The following is an 18,025-nucleotide window of genomic DNA, read 5'->3' as shown; positions in this document are numbered from 1 at the left end:
TGAACTGCTGTGAACAGACTCGTTCATTTGCATTGTATTAATTTTACAGTACATTCATTGATGTTAGTGAAAGAGAATGCAAATGTCGATGAAAACACAGACGCCTTCTTAATTGTCTTAATGAAGCTCATTCATAATTACCGCATTTCCTTTCATTAAGGCTCTTATTGATTTTTCTCATGAGAACGAGAGCCGGCCGCCTCTTTAAAGAAGGGAAAAAAAAAAATGCCGGATGAAATATGTCGTCTTCTTATACAAGGGGCGTCATTAGTTTCCTTATTGCAAATAAAAACCTGCAAGCGGCGTAGTCATAAATCAGACCTCAGACACGTGCGCACGTACTACACGGCGAGATGATCTATTTTGTGCGGGGATGAAATTGTCTTCTCACATAAATTATTCAGAAAAGAAATATTACTCCAATCCGAGCCACTCATAAAAAAAAAATGCAACATTTTCTAAAAATAAATAAATATATGCTGTATAGCGTGCCATATAAACAAAAAAGTGTTTTTTTTTATACTGATGCCTCAAAGTAGGACAAAAATAATTAACGTAGTTGTGAAGATGCATTCAAATCAAATCTTATAAGTTAGTTTAATTAAGTTTAATTTATTTATTTTAATTAGTAATAAACAGAGGTGTTATTGGAGTGAACATTAGGTGACAATTTTGATGACTTTCAACAATCACCTTTGACATCTGTGACTTGACTCAGACTTTAGTCTAATGACTTGAAATACTTAAATATTACAAATTTCCAGTGAATGTGTTATGTAAAATGTGTCCGCATTGAACTAACATGATTGTTATTATACAGGGTCAGGCAAAATTATCTGACACATTTGTACATTAAATAAAAGGCAAATAAAGTAAAGTACATAAATTGCATTCTGTTTCAGTATGTTGAAAAAATTAAATAAAAAAAAATAAATTAAAACTTTTATTGTTAGAACTTGCCTTCCAAGAGGACGTAATGTCTGTTTTGGTTAAGTAGTTTGTAAAATAAATTACCCGCCAAAATTGCGACTTATACTCCAGTGCGACTTATATATGTTTTTTTCTACCTAATTATGCATTTTTGGCCTTGTGCGACTTATACTCCGGAACGACTTATAGTCCAGAAAATACGGTACTTTTCGAACATAACACTTTTTTGTTACTTTACTTTATTTGCCTTTTATTTAACCTACAAATGTGTCCGATCATATTTGCCTGACCTTGTATAATATGATGTAAAAACAAAATGTCACAACTTCGGACTTGACTCGACTTGACTCATCATGACTTTGATGTACAAGTCTTTACCTAAGACTCGAAATTAAAGACTTGAGACTTATTGTAGGCTTGCTACCACCTCTTCTAATTAAGCTGTAGCCAGCATACTGTATATTTAAAGTACTGCAAAATGTTTAAAATAAGCCCCAAATTAAATACCCTGCTTTTCCCTGGGGTTATGTTCCACCACCACTCATAAAAATGTCTAATTTTGACACTCGCCTCGCCCGAACCCTACTGCTAGCTTGTCGTCGATATTGTCTTCAGATTTCATATTAGGATTTGCAATAAAGGTGACTGTTTATTAGATTAGATTCAGTTCCAGAACCTTCCCCTTTTTGCTTGAATCACCATTTTCACTGGTGATACAATTTAGATTTAAGTCCTAAATGTTTATCACACAGTGATTAAACACATTAATAATATGGAATGTATAGGTACTCACCACTAATCAATAATAATGTCAGAAGATCAATGATGAAATGTAAAATTGTGGACTTTCTAACATGCTGCAAGTTTGATCTGTCCATCTTGATGTTTTTATTCATTTTTTTTTCCCGTCCAGTACCCCTCTTGCCTCCTGAAAACCTCCGTGCATCGGAGGAGTGGTACAACCGTTTCAGGGTGACCTGGGATCCGCCACAAGCTCCTGCTGTGGGCTACAAGATCACTTACCAGCCAGTCTATGGTAGGAACACAAACATAGGGAGAAATGACGTCCAGGGTGGACCTCCACTTCCTGCGCAAAAGTTAGCTGGGATAGGCTCCAGCATAGCCCCCATAACCCCAATAAGGAATAAGCACCATGGATGGAAATTTTACAGTTGAATCCACTCAAGTTTACTTTTCATGTGTGCTTGCTTTGACACAATTACAGCTTTTTTCTGAGGATCCGCCCTCAAGCCCACAGTGGGTGTGTTTGCATGGTCATACACACATAATGGGCACAGAGTCCTCTGCTTGCTGTCTCGATTGTTATTATATGTTTTTCTGTTAAGTCAGTGCTATTACCCTTTTTCATTTGGAAGTGTTTGTCCTTGCCTTGGCGTCATTACCTGATGCTGGATGTCATTAGAATTATTCCAGTCCATTTATTTTGCAGCCATTTTAAAAAGACTCAGTAGCCACGTTTACATGAGGAGTTTTTCTCTTTCCGAATGGAATTTTTCAGAATGACTTTTCCTAAGGGGCGGCACGGTGGTCTAGGGGTTAGCGCACAGACCTCACAGCTAGGAGACCAGGGTTCAATCCCACCCTCGGGCATCTCTGTGTGGAGTTTGCATGTTCTCCCCGTGCATGCGTGGGTTTTCTCCGGGTACTCCGGTTTCCTCCCACATTCCAAAAACATGCTAGGTTAATTGGCGACTCCAAATTGTCCATAGGTATGAATGTGAGTGTGAATGGTTGTTTGTCTATATGTGCCCTGTGATTGGCTGGCCACCAGTCCAGGGTGTACCCCGCCTTACGCCCGAAGACAGCTGGGATAGGCTCCAACACCCCCCGCGACCCTCGTGAGGAAAAAGCGGTAGAAAATGAATGAATGAATGACTTTTCCTAAAGCAATGGTATACATGGAAAGGAATATTCCAATGGCGTGTCTACATGCGCCGCTATAATCAACCAGAATAGTCAATGGGGCATGCGCAGTAAAACGTAAACATCAACATCACGTGATACCGACTTCCTTGAGTTTTTCTTTCAATAACTCCGTATTCACAGTTTTTCCTTCGTCCGGTCTTGAAATTTAGTTTGAATCAAAAACAAATTTTCCCCAGCAGTCCAGTGCCGATTGCTCGCCTCCATTTTTTTTAATCGAAGAACGTCTGGAGCTGCGTGTTACGTTATATCTCAGCATTCGCTGAAAGAACGCACCCGGGAACAGGAAAAGATAAAGTTCAATCTTGCTAATATTTTATAATTAAGCTCGGCACATGTTTTATATAGATATGTATTTTCTTTTTTAATAAAACTGGACTTGTGAACGGCGTATAGAAGGGTTTAGATTCTGTTCCACAGATGGCGCTAATGCACACGAAAGCTGCTTGCCAACCGCCAATAAACAACAGAAGAAGAAAAACACCACGAAGAAGAACGCAGTCTGACAACTTTCCGTTTGAGCGGGTACAAGATACCTCAATCGGATTGGGAAAAGGAATATTCCACCCCTGTGTACCAGACATTTAATGCCATTAGACACGTATACATGGACCCAAATATTCCAATTCCATTCGGGTTATTTGCTCAAACGGAAAGAATCCAACCTTTGTATACACCTCATTCCGAAAAAAAAGTGCCAATCCGAATGAATATATAATCCGATTCACAGGGGTGGAATATTCCTTTCCCCAATCCGATTGAGGTATCTTGTACCCGCTCAATCGGAAAGTTGTCAGATTGCGTTCTTTCAGCGTATTCTCAGCTGTGACGTAACACACAGACGTCTCTCAGGGTTTGAAAATGGCGGCGAGCAGTCGGAAAGTTCATTTTCGATACGAACTTTAAAAGAACTGAACGTAATTGCAAGACTGGACGGCCCGAAAAACGATTTATTATTATTAATTTATTATTATTTGATTTATTGTTATTAAAAATTCCCGTCATTTTCTGCAGGATCGCATGGTAATCACACTCTCGTCCGCCATCTTTGATGAATCACGTGATGTTGTTTACGTTTTGCTGCACATGCCCTATTGACTATTCCGTTTGATTATAGCGGCACATGTAGACAGATTGGAATATTCCTTTCCATGGAAACACTGTTTTCTGGTACGTCATTCGGAAAGAGGAAAATCTCATGTAAACGCGGATACTGTCTTTGGGTCAAACTGAGGATGTCCAAAACCCTCTCTTCCCGAGTCTTACTTTAGTATTGACTGAAATTGTGGATTTAGTCATCAGTCATTCATTGCTGCATGTTTTTCTCTTCCAGTACCAGGACCAGTCTTGGACACGACTGCGGGTGAAAATATAAACTCGGTTCTCCTGATGAACCTTCTAAGTGGTACAGAGTACAGCGTCCATGTGACTGCATCCTACCCTGCAGGACAAAGCGAACCACTGCTCGTGAATGCCAAGACACGTAAGCGCAGATCACGCACTCAATTTCATTTAACATGCACAGGACGTCAAGCTAATCAGATCACTTAAATATTTTTCTTGGCCTCACTATAAGAAATGAAATGAAATGAAATGGAAATGGAGGAATCAATCTTGCATTGGATTTGATGGGGCAGAAGGTTAATGATGACAGTGTGGTTAAAATAACATTTCAAATTGAATTTGGAAGCTTTAATGGGACATTGCTGTCAGGTTAAGTCTTCTCTGCAGATTTGTGGGAAGGACACTGTGCGCAGAGGAAGCAATAACAAGGACGCTGGTTTCTGGAAAAGGGAGAGTTGTGCAACATGCAAATGAACGGCTGGGATTTCCATTAGCAGAAGACACAACAGGATTGATTATTCCCAGTCGGACTGAGAGAACGATAAATGGACATGTAGATTTGGTTTTTCGGTGTGTGTACACGACTAAAGCGTACACTTATTCTAAACAAATCATCAACTAGTAAGCTAACCTGCCCACTAAATCGACAATATTATCGCCTGGACTGGTGGCCAGCCAATCACAGGGCACATATAGGCAAACAACCATTCACACTCACATTCATACCTATGGACAATTTGGAGTCGCTAATTAACCTAGCATGTTTTTGGAATGTGGGAATCAAACTCGGGTTTCCTAGCTGTGAGGCCTATGCGCTAAACACTTGTCCACCTGTTTGTCATTATATGCAATTTCCTGGCAACCGGTCCAGAGTGTACCTCACCTGGGATAGACTCCAGCATATTCTCGCAACCATATTGAGGATAAGCGGTATATTAAATTTGGAGTCGCTAATTAACCTAGCATGTTTTTGGAATGTGGGAATCAAACTCGGGTGTCCTAGCTGTGAGGCCTGCACGCTAAACACTCTAAACCGTGCAGCCGTTTGTCATTATGTGCAATTTCCTGGCAACCGGTCCAGAGTTGACTATAAATGACAGGTGAGAGACCTCACCTGGGATAGGCTCCAGCATATTCTCGCAACGGTATATTAAATTTGGAGTCGCCAATTAACCTAGCATGTTTTTGGAATGTGGGAATCAAACTCGGGTTTCCTAGCTGTGAGGCCTGCACGCTAAACACTCGTCCACCATGCATTCATTTGTCATTATACGTATGCAATTTTCTGTCCAGAGTGTACCTCACCTGGGATAGGCTCCAGCATATTCTCGCAACCATATTGAGGATAAGCGGTATATTACATTTGGAGTCGTTAATTAACCTAGCATGTTTTTGGAATGTGGGAATCAAACTCGGGTTTCCTAGCTGTGAGGCCTGCACGCTAAACACTCCCCACCGTGCAGTTGGTTGTCATGATATGCAATTTTCTGTCCAGAGTGTACCTCACCTGGGATAGGCTCCAGCATATTCTCACAACCATATTGAGGATAAGCGGTATATTAAATTTGGAGTCGCTAATTAACCTAGCTTGTTTTTGGAATGTGGGAGGAAACCTGGGAGAACGTGCAAACTCACACACAGAGATGGCCGATGGTGGAATCGAACTCGGGTCTCCCAGCTGTGAGGCCTGCATGCTAACCACTCGTCTGCCGTGCAGCCGAGAATATATACAGTACATGGAAAAAATATATTAAGCTTTTTTCATCTTTGACATACAATCTGGTCCCTTCTCGTTTTCAAGTGTAATTGAAATGAAGCACCTCAGGGAAATGGAAATTACAGTATTTTCCTTTTCTGAAAAGCAATTTCCTTTCCATTTACAAGAAAATATTCAACAGTAAAAAGTACCCACAGATTATTTAAGGTTTTTTTTTATACATTTATGTTACAATTATGTGGCATCCTCTGTAAATCTCTTTCATTAATCAAAGTTCATTGCGGGATTGAAACAGACTTTGGGAGCGAGTTTACGCCTCAAACAGATTGCCAATCAATCATATAGAGCTGACTGTTCAGTGTTGCCAGACTGGGAAAAAAATCGTATTTTGAGGAAAATTATTGTACATATCAATTTTGACCTTGCTCAGGACCATCCAGCCATCCATTTTCTATCCCATTTATCTCACTAGGGTTGTGGGTATGATGGAGCCTATTCCAGCTGTCTTCGGGGTGAGAGGCGGGGTACACCCTGGACTGGTGTAGCCAGCCAATCACAGCACACATATAGACAAACAACCATTCACACTCACATTCATACCTATGAATTAATTAGCCAATTAACCTAGCATGTTTTTGGAATGTGGGAGGAAACCGGAGTACCCGGAGAAAACCCACGCATGCACGGGGAGAACATGCAAATTCCACACAGAGATGGCCGATAGTGGAATCGAACTCGGGTCTCCTAGCTGTGAGGCCTGCATGTTAACCACTTTTTCAATCATTCATTTTCTACCGCGTATCCTCACGAGGGTCGCGGGGTATGCTGGAGCCTATCCCAGCTGTTTTCGGGCAAGAGGCGGGATACACCCTGGACTGGTGGCCAGCCAATCACAGGGCACATATAGACAAACAACCATTCACACTCACATTCATACCTATGGACAATTTGGAGTCGACAATTAACCTAGCATGTTTTTGGAATGTGGGAGGAAACCGGAGTGCAAATTCCACACAGAGATGGCCGATGGTGGAATCGAACTCGGGTCTCCTAGCTGTGAGTCCTGCGTGCTAACCACTCGATCGCCGTGCAGCCCGCATCAAACATGTTCTCTTCTATTGTGGAGTTTCATCATCACCTCTCTCCTAATGTATGTTTCTGTGCTATATTACACATCATTTATGTTTATTTTGAACTTATTTCTTGACATTCTAATCAATGTAATGGTAAAAACAGTATATTTGAACAACACAACAACACATAGAAACATACAGATATATAAGCATAGTCATCTGAAAAATGTTGATTCCATCATGCTAGTATAGAGCCAATACTGATACACCCCAGGTATCGATAACATCGCTATTTGAATCATTTGGCCGACCTCTACTGACTTTAACAAACAATGTTTCAATGAATCAATCATCTGTTGGCAGAAATTGAATGTGCACTGATGAATTAGATCCACATTACACTCCCCTGATTGATTAAGGCTGATACTTATTGTGATTCATGGTCACATTCTTGTCATGGTAGCACACAGGCCTTCCTGCACCAATAACTCAACATAATTATCGGTCCCTTAGGATTCAGTGGAGGGGATGAAAATGTTTTCTCATAATTAACTTTTATGTTGTTTTGAATTGAGGTGCATCGGTAGTTGCAATATTTTTCATGTGCTCCTTGTGATTGTTGGGATCCATGTTGTTTTAGATTCCGTCCTTAACACTTTTGCACTTCTGCTTTATTTCTTTCCACTTGTGTTACCTTTTTATACGCTACAGAAGTGGTTCCCAAACCTTTTACAGTCTCGCCGGAAGCCCCTACTCCTGCACACCTAGAAAACATAAACATTATTATGTTAATTAACTTGAAATAAGGGTGCACGGTGGTTGAGTGGTTAGCGTGCAGGCCACACAGCTAGGAGACACAAGTTCGATTCCACCCTCGGCCATCTCTGTGTGGAGTTTGCATGGGTTTTCTCCTGTTTTCGCCCACATTCCAAAAACATGCTAGGTTAATTGGCGACTCCAAATTGTCCATAGGTATGAATGTGAGTGTGAATGGTTGTTTGTCTATATGTGCCCTGTGATTGGCTGGCCACCAGTCCAGGGTGTACCCCGCCTCTCGCCCGAAGACAGCTGGGATAGGCTCCAGCACCCCGTCGACCCATGAGGATAAGTGATAGAAAATGAATGAATGAATGAATTATAGATAAAAATGTCTGTCTGCGATCAATTGAGTTAACTATGGGGGAAATAATCACAATTAATTATTTTAATCGACTAATTTAATTGACTAATTTCTATGTTAATTTTTAAATTTTAAATTTAATTTTTTTTTTTACATACGGCTGCACGGCGTTCGTGTGGTTAGTGCACAGGCCTCACACCTAGGAGACCCAAGTTCAATTCCACCCTCGGCCATCTCTGTGTGGAGTTTGCATGTTCTCCCCGTGCATGCGTGGGTTTTCTCCGGGTACTCCGGTTTCCTCCCACATTCCAAAAACATGCTAGGTTAATTAGCGACTCCAAATTGTCCATAGGTATGAATGTGAGTGTGAATGGTTGTTTGTCTATATGTGCCCTGTGATTGGCTGGCCACCAGTCCAGGGTGTACCCCGCCTCTCGCCCGAAGACAGCTGGGATAGGCTCCAGCACCCCCCGCGACCCTCGTGAGGATAAGCAGTAGAAAATGAATGAATGAATGAAATTGTCCAGATTGTTCCCGGAATCCTGTTCCACTCCTTCACAATATCACAGAGCTGGTGGATGTGAGACACCTTGTGCTCCTCCACCTTCCTTACTTCCACTTGATGACCCCCCCCCCCCAATCTGGAGGCATACTGAGCCACTCCATCACCTTCATCTTCCTCAGCGAGCCACTTGTGTATTACTTCTTATCATGTTGGAAAATTTCGATACAACCCAGGTTCCCAAGGAAGGGGTTTCATGCTCTGCTTCACAATGTCACACTACACGTCACGCTACAGCCCCCCCCCCAGCGTTACCAGCACTCATTCATCCTATGACTATGACAATACCACCCTCGGGCTTGATTGCAGGAGAGATCCAATTATCTTGTGTTGCCACCTATTTAGACCCTAATGACTGTTTGAGAGTGAGTAGATCTATACTACAGTACATGCTGTATACTTGCTATTTTTATAGTAGGTCTATTGTCACTTAAGAAAATGTGAAGTGGCCAAATTGAGAACATATTATATCACACGCTACTTCTTTGTCTTGCAATCTTCCGGTTTTATTTTCAAAAGGTCAACATGAGTGCATATGGGATACTAATATACTAATATACTGTACATATTTTCATCACAATGGAGCAGCCGCAGCAAGATGCAAAACATCATAAACAACTTACAGTAAATAGCACCGGAGGCAAGGCGGTCTCCAAGGAGCTACTTCCAATATGACTTTATACGGTATTTCCGCACTCAATTTCCCTCCTTGTTAACTAAATGTGCTGATGGTATGAAACAAGCTCGGCCCGAGTGCCACCTAATTGATATTTTGTGCTGTGAGCATATGGCTTGTACTCTTTAGTTATTTCCAATAACACATTATTCATTGCAGTAATACTTAAGAGCAAAAACACACACTCTCCGTGAAGCATAAGTAGTACTTTAAGGTCATTTGGCTTTCAGTGCACCATGTTTATTGGTCTCTAATAGGAAGCCAAAAGTAGGTTCCTTTTACTATCGTTACAATTAAACTAAAATCTCATGAGTTTCCCCTTAGGGATCAATTAGTAAATATTATTATAAAAATAAAGGGCACCCTGAATTGCAATGTTGCTTACTATACTAAAGAGCTCAAAAGTGGTTCCCAAAATAGGGTGCGTGTATCCCCATGGGTAATAAAAATGCGAAACAATTAACGCCTAACACTCAAAATGATCAGTGCACTTGAACGCCTCACAGTGCGAATAGATCACAGCAGAAAGGAGATCGCGGCAAGTTGTTCCTTGCTCCGTGTGCTTCATATCAACAAAGGTGCAGCAGTGAAAACACTGTGGGTGGAGATTCAAAAATGAGGCTATATTGATGTTTGTATGTATTTTTTTTATTTCAGATACTATTACGTAGTGGTTATTTTAGAGTTGGGACACCATGGAATTATTCTAGTAAGATAACGGAGACTTCATACTGAACAAGCAGGATCAAAACTACTAAACTGCTGTCAGTGCAACTCAAGCTTTTTCTAAAATGGTGCATTCAGGTGCATCACAAAACTCCTGTGATACAAGATGCCGCTGCATTCACACACACACACACGCACATGCAGCACAAAGTAGGTGATATTTCCAAAAGAAACCACTCATACAACAATAAGACAATGTTACAAAATGTTCTAAATATAGTAAACATCAACATTTCATTCATTTTCTACCGCTTATCCTCACGAGGGTCGCGGGGGTGCTGGAGCCTATCCCAGCTGTCTTGGGGCGAGAGGCGGGGTACACCCTGGACTGTTGGCCATGCAGCCAATCACAGGGCACATATAGACAAACAACCATTCACACTCACATTCATACCTATGGACAATTTGGAGTCGCTAATTAACCTAGCATGTTTTTGGAATGTGGGAGGAAACCGGAGTACCCGGAGAAAACCCACGCCTGCACGGGGAGAACATGCAACACAGAGATGGCCGAGGGTGGAATTGAACCCTGGTCTCCTTGCTGTGAGGTCTGCACGCTAACCACACGACCGCAATGCAGCCGAGAATAAACATGGAATATGAAAATAATATATGTGTAGTTTAACAGGATATATTATATAAGACATATGTACATATACAAGACATATTAGGACAGAAAAATCATTATTCATTGATTTTAATTAATTAAAGAAGATGACCCTGAATGTAAGGCAACCCTAATTTTGGGGGAAATTTTTATTAGTAATATTATGTATTTGTAATTTTTTTTTTTAAGTTGTCCTTTATAACAATAAACAATATGAGGGGAAAATAATAATAATTATAATAATAATTTAATAACGAAAAAGTTTTATATTAAGACAAAAAAAGTCATAATTCCTCAATTTTAGAAGAATAAGTTTGTACTATTACAATAAATTAAATTATTTTTTGAAGTGAAAATATTATGAATTAATATATTAAAAATTGGGATTGATTGGGAGGACCTGGGTTCGATTCTCTGCTTGGGGAGTTTCTATATAGACGATGGATGGATGTTGTTCTTCCGATGTTTGGACGGTACTTCCTGTGGTAGCCAGTGACCAGTGTAGAGTACTACATATTACAACATGTCTTTGAATGCGTCTATTGGATGCTTTAAAACGCATAAATTAGGCTAAAAATAAAGTATATTTGGTTAAATATGCACATCTGCGAATAGAGCAATTAGTAACATGTCTGTCATGTTGTCTTCCTCCCTCCAGTGTTCCTGGGTGTCTCTGGCTTGACCGTCTACCAGGTGCGACCCAACAGCATATGTGTGCAATGGCAGCCTCATTTGCACGCTACTTTATACAGAGTCTCCATCCAGTCTACTCTCAGTAAGTGGAATTATTTTTTTTTTTTTATTAGAGATGTTTACTTACTAGTCAAAAAGTGGAAGAAGAAATATACAATTGATGAAGTAATATAAAAAACCAATGTATGCATTTGCCATTCTGTTTGTCCTAATTAGTGGTGGGCAAAACTGTTCGTTTCATTACAGTTCATTCAGAAAAAGATCCGTTCATTTCATTTATTTTGTTCATTTCGGTCATTTAAGTCAATTGGTCGTTAGCCTGAGATCTCCCCCTGTTCATTGACCCGGTCAGCCGTGTCGAGTCAGTCCGTTCACTCATGTACACATTTGTTCCGACTCAACTGCCGGTCATGATTGAACGGCCGACGAGTGTCGGTCGATCTCTCCGACTCGGTCTTTCAGTCAGCTAACCCCACCCACCCACAGAGCGAGGCGGGATGATAGGATAAGACGGGCAAGCACGCAGATAGTCCCACCCTGCAAAAGGAACGGTGAACTGACTCTCCAGCCAACTAAACGGACTGAACGGGTATTTTAGGGGCGGTGACCTCGTTCATTCCGTTCACAAAAAAGAACTAGTTCTTTTGACCCGTTCCTTCATGACGGTGCTGTTGAGTCGGAGTTTTGCCCACCACTAGTAAACATTAGCGGTGGGCAAAACCGTTCATTTCATTGAATCGGATAATTCCGGTTCATTCAGTAAAAGGATACGTTCATTCCGTTCGTTCAATTCATTCCGTTCATTCAGTTCATTTTAGTCAATTGGTCGTTAGCCTGTGATTTCCCCCTGTGCATAGACCCGGTCAGCCTTGTCGAGTCAGTCAGTTTACTCATGTTCACGTTCGTTCCGACTCAACAGCGCAACGTTTGTGGTGTGTCGGTCATGAACGAACGGGTCAAAAGAACTAGTTCATTTTTGTGAACGGAATGAACAAGGTCACCGGCAGTGTTGGTCAATCTCTCGGTCTCGGTCTTTCAGTCAGCTAACCCCACTAGTTCTTTTTTGTGAACGGAATGAACAAGGTCACCGCCCCTAAAATACCCGTTCAGTCCGTTTAGTTGCAAATGCTTTTTTTTGATTGGCTGGAGAGTCAGTTCACCGTTCCTTTTGCACTTGCCTGTCTTATCCTATCGTTGCACCTTGCTAAGTGGGTGGGTGGGGTTAGCTGACTGAAAGACCGAGACCGAGAGATTGACCTCGTTCATTCCGTTCACAAAAAACAACTAGTTCTTTTGACCCGTTCGTTCATGACCGACACACCACTAGTCCTAATATTTCAACCCAGCTTTTCTATGTAATTGTGCAACATATATGGGTTAATGTGTGTCTCTATTTGGTGTTGGATTTGTGTATTTCACGCAATCCAAGCGGAGCCAAGCAGGTGCTTCAACACCTCCTCGGATGTGACAGTACAGCCTCCATTTTTTTCAACAGCTGTTCCTTCTATGATAGACTAGCACATGGGAGCTACGACACGATTAAAGAAGAAAATTCAATAAAGCTCATAAAAATGCAAAAAAACCCCAAAAAACAATTAAATGTGTTTTTCCAGCTTGTGACAATTTAGTTCCTGGTATAAAATCTCATTCAGTCTTTTTCTCCAAATAAAAGAGCTTGTATGGCCTTTTCAAAGACCAAATAAAATTGAAACTACAAGAGAAAACAAATCAATACTGCCATTTATTACCTTTTACTTGGATATGTTCTTGGTCGATTTTGTTACCCTATTTTTTTTTTTAAATGTCACATAAAACAGAAAAATACTTGAGGAATCACAGTTTTAACCTCAACAAAACACACCGCTTTAAAAGTCATACGTTACAGTATATGGGTTTTACCGATTCAGCCGATTCCAATGATCATATGCTTTTTTTTTGTCTTCTTGAAGACAGTCAGAGGCAGGAAGTGAGCCTTGGGGGCGGGGCTTCCCGACAATGCTTCTACGACCTTGTTCCAAGCAGCCAATATGAGATCAGCGTTCATGCGCAGATGCAGGAAACGGAAGGACCTCCCGTTTCCATCACGGACATGACATGTATGTATGAATCCGCCATGAACACAACAAATGTCTTTTATGTAATTTGGGGTTAATACGCTACAAATTTAAATCTTAAGTGTCCTTGGGAGAGAATTTTAGTACATTTACCCGATGTGTCCTATACAGTCAGACTAATATAAAACCGTAAGGTGAACTTTGGTATCCATTGGATGCCAAATCAACCTTTTCATTTTCTTCTACTCTCAGTTTGACTTCTTTTTAATTTTTTCTTTTTAATTCTATGCTCTCCTTAATTCTAAGCTGTGTACAAACCGGCCTTGAGAGGAGAGGAGAGGAGGTTTTTGTCATTTTTTTTCCTTTGTCATTTTTTATATTTCCATTTTTCATATTTTCATTTTTGTTTTTTGTAATTTTTTACATTTCCATTTTTCATATTTTCATTTTTGTTTTTTGTAATTTTTTATATTTAATATTTTCTTTTTTGTTTTTTTTTCTTTGTCATTTTTTGTTTCATTTTTGTCTTTTATATTTCCATTTTTCATATTTTCATTTTTGTTTTTTGTAATTTTTTATATTTAATATTTTCTTTTTGGTTTTTTTTCATTCCTCTTTTTTTTACATTTTTTATATATCTCTGCAGCTGTCTCTTTGACCTTCATACTACTTTTTTTTTTTTTTTACTCAGCGAAGACTCTGGCTGTTGTTGCAGGCCATTGGTCAGGTGATGAGCTTGGTTGTATCAAACAGCTCAAGGGACTTCGATGGCTCAGCTTACTGTCAGGGTTTCAGATAGATAACACACACACACACATAAGACACTCTGGATCAGCAGTTGTTGTTGAACATTCACAAAAAGGCATGGATGAAATTTGTCGGACGATATTCACCCAAAAGTGTCCAGACACTATGTCTCAGTTAATTCCTGTTCACAAACAAATAAACAGCAAGATGGCTCCTTGTTTATCCTCTCACTACAGTATATAAACAGAGTGGTAACTTATGCTAAGAGTCCACTGTTGGTGCCAGTTCGCGCCAATGCATTTTGCTGTGGCGCCTAGTGTCATTAATAAGGTGCCTAGTGGCTCAAACTCCCTCCCAACTGGCTCGTGGTGGCCCGTAACGGCGGCAAAAATTTAGTTTATTAGCAAGAAATTTTCAAAATGTTTAAAATCTTGGTGTCCACCAAGTGGAACCAAATGTCACAAACGATCTGTAGATTGGAATCCACTGGAATGTAATGGCGCGAGCCAAGTTGCGCCGGCCCAGTGGACTCTTAGCATTACATACAGTTTAAAGATGCTACGTAGATACCGACTGAGGGTTCAGTATCTTCCCCAAGGATACTTCGACATGATCATGATCAATACCTTCTCAATACCTTCCCTCCCAACTGGCTCGTGGTGGCCCGTAACGGCGGCAAAAATTGAGTTTATCGGCAAGAAAATTTCAAAATGTTTAAAATCTTCGTCACGTCACTGGCATCAAGCAATTGGCACAAAGTGTCCACCAATTGGAACCAAATCTCACAAACGATCTGCAGATTGGAATCCACTGGAATGTAATGGCGCGAGCCAAGTTACGTCAACCCAGTGGACTCTTAGCATTACATACAGTAAGTTTAAAGATGCTACGTAGATACCGACTGAGGGTTCAGTATCTTGCCCAAGGATACTTCGACATGATCATGATCAATACCTTCTCAATACGTTCCCTCCCAACTGGCTCGTGGTGGCCCGTTACGGCGCCAAAAATTTAGTTTATCGGCAAGAAAATTTCAAAATGTTTAAAATCTTAATCACGTCACTGGCATCAAGCAATTGGCACAAAGTGTCCACCAAGTGGAACCAAATGTAACAAACGATCTGCAGATTGGAATCCACCGGAATGTCATGGCGCGAGCCAAGTTACGTCAACCCAGTGGACTCTTAGCATTACATACAGTAAGTTTAAAGATGCTACGTAGATACCGACTGAGGGTTCAGTATCTTGCCCAAGGGTACTTCGACATGATCATGATCAATACCTTCTCAATACCTTCCCTCCCAACTGGCTCGTGGTGGCCCGTAACAGCGGCAAAAATTGAGTTTATCGGCAAGAAAATTTCAAAATGTTTAAAATCTTCGTCACGTCACTGGCATCAAGCAATTGGCACAAAGTGTCCACCAAGTGGAACCAAATGTCACAAACGATCTGTAGATTGGAATCCACTGGAACGTAATGGCGCGAGCCAAGTTGCGCCAATGATGCTAAGAGCCCACTGGGCCGGCACCAGTTGGAGCCAGTTCGCGCCAAACTGACACCAACTGGCGCCGGCCCAGTGGGTGGACTCTTAGCATTACATACAGTAAGTTTAAAGATGCTAGATACCGGCTGAGGGTTCAGTATCTTGCCCAAGGATACTTCGACATGATCATGGGAAGATGGAGGATCGAACCCGCAACCTTCAGGTTGGAAAACAATCGTAGTTTAAAATGATCATAGGTTATATTAGTGTTATATTCCTTTAGATGACGTTCATTTCATATTGTATCAGGATTTTGATGTTTGTTTTTTTAAAGCACAGGTAATGGGGATCGGGGGATCGCTACAAATAAAACTTTATCAAATTTGCAACTTTTTTCACCTCATAGAGAAAAGCTAAAACACTCAGATAAACAAACATGAAAGGTGTACAACAACAATACTTTAATTTATTTAGTGGCACAGAAAGCGAAACAAACTAAATTGAAACAAGGTCGTTGTTAGCCAGTGGGCATATCACGCATTACATACATACATAAAACAGGATCAAAATGGCTTGAGAAACAAAAACCAAAACCCTAATTTAGCAACCCAATTTCTTGGATTCAAATCCACAATAACAGCCTCACTCATTTTAAATGATACGCCATGTTAGAAGCTTTTTTTGGGGGTAATTTTTAACTTTTTCTAGTACATTTGGATCATTTTGTAGTAGCCATTCTAAGCCAATAAGTCACAGCAATTCACTCATGTACTCTTAATGGTCATCGTTAAATGCATTAACGTTTGCTATGGCGACCGAAGCCAAACATTTAGCTCTAATTGGTCAGTTCTGAATCATTACATCCAATTTGATTCCACTCCCCAGTAAAGTGAAGTAGCATATGTGAAGTTTATACTAAACACTGTTTACGTTTGCCATCTGTTTGCAACACATTATTAAGAAATTTCAACGTTTTTTTTTTTTTTTCTCGTGCCTTTATCGTCATCTCCTTGATTTCTTCACATACTCAATGCAATTTCCATTTCTGTTTGAGCTACAGTATTTTTTTTTTTTTACCTTTGACCAAATCTGCTCCTTCCTGCCAACTAATCGTCTTGGCACAGACACGTCCCTTTGCCGGGGGTTGTTTTTTACTGTGAAAAACAGCCTCTGGACAGACACACACTGGATTGATGAAAATACTTTTTCTGTCCTCAGGTTATTGGCGAACAGATGGGTGATACCGAAAGTTTTTTTTTTTGTTTTTGCTGTAACTTTACGATGGAAAGAAAACATCCCAAATACATTGCTTCTATACCGGAAAGGGGCTAATGCACAGCAGAACATGGATTAGGAATAGCTACGGGATTCTGTTGCGTGACATCGCTGCTGATTTACTGTGTCCATGTATGTTTGTGTGTGTCCCCAGTGCCTGTACCCACTCAGGCTCCGACTGAACCCCCTGCTACGGAGCCCCCGCCCACCATCCCACCTGCTAAAGAAGGTGAGAAAAGACTTGAAAACAAACATAATGTATATGCTATGTGGTGTAATGTAATGTATTGTGCTGTTATAGCATCTGAAGGAATAATGTACAAGTTTCTCGGTGGTATGAAATACAGTGGCTCCCCGCTAATTTGCAAATTATTCGACAATAATTCATAAAAATGCAGTATTAAAGCGAGAAATGTGCATTAGATACTTGTACAGATATAGCCTACTTATAAAGTATATAAATATGCTGAATGATTCACAATATATATCTTTAGGCTGCACAGTGGTCAAGTGTTTAGCACACAGGCCTCACAGCTAGGATACCCGGGTTCAATTCCAGCCTCGGCCATCTCTGTGTGGAGTTTGCATGTTCTCCCCGTGCATGCATGGGTTTTCTACGGGTATTCCGGTTTCCTCCCACATTCCAAAAAAAACATGCTAGGTTAATTGGCGACTCCAAATTGTCCATAGGTATGAATGTGAGTGTGAATGGTTGTTTGTCTATATGTGCCCTGTGATTGGCTGGCCACCAGTCCAGGGTGTACCCCGCCTCTCGCCCGAAGACAGTTGGGATAGGCTCCAGCATGAATGAATGACAAATTCTGGTCGGCCATGTCAAAGACTGTATATAAATATTCTTAACATTTTACTTAAGAAACACATTTCCGATGTCCACAACTTTTGTAAATATATTTTAAAAACATTTATATTATATTATATTATTATAAAATGATTTAAAAATTTTATTTATGACTCCTTGAAGGGGACTGTACTGTACAATAGTACTGTAGAAAGTATTTTATCTGTATTTTATGCTTAACAAGTTCCATTGAGGAGCATCACGTTTACATTTGC

The 18,025-nt window shown here is 40.5% G+C and overlaps 1 protein-coding gene across 3 annotated transcripts in view; it reads left to right on the top strand.

The window, feature by feature from the left end:
- Positions 1–18,025, top strand: part of col14a1a (collagen, type XIV, alpha 1a) — a 140,582-nt gene that overhangs the window by 69,299 nt on the left and 53,258 nt on the right. For all 3 annotated transcript variants that reach the window (XM_058084545.1, XM_058084546.1, XM_058084544.1), the window contains 5 exons: positions 1,844–1,966; positions 4,208–4,357; positions 11,358–11,474; positions 13,342–13,488; positions 17,106–17,180. In XM_058084545.1, coding sequence (XP_057940528.1) covers positions 1,844–1,966; positions 4,208–4,357; positions 11,358–11,474; positions 13,342–13,488; positions 17,106–17,180 — 612 coding nt within the window. The remainder of the gene's footprint in view (positions 1–1,843; positions 1,967–4,207; positions 4,358–11,357; positions 11,475–13,341; positions 13,489–17,105; positions 17,181–18,025) is intronic.

Source organism: Doryrhamphus excisus, chromosome 10 (genome assembly GCF_030265055.1).
Source record: "Doryrhamphus excisus isolate RoL2022-K1 chromosome 10, RoL_Dexc_1.0, whole genome shotgun sequence".
NCBI classification, from domain to species: Eukaryota; Metazoa; Chordata; class Actinopteri; order Syngnathiformes; family Syngnathidae; genus Doryrhamphus; species Doryrhamphus excisus.
The sequence above is the reverse complement of the archived record's forward strand: the minus strand, read 5'-3'. Positions and strand labels throughout refer to the sequence as shown.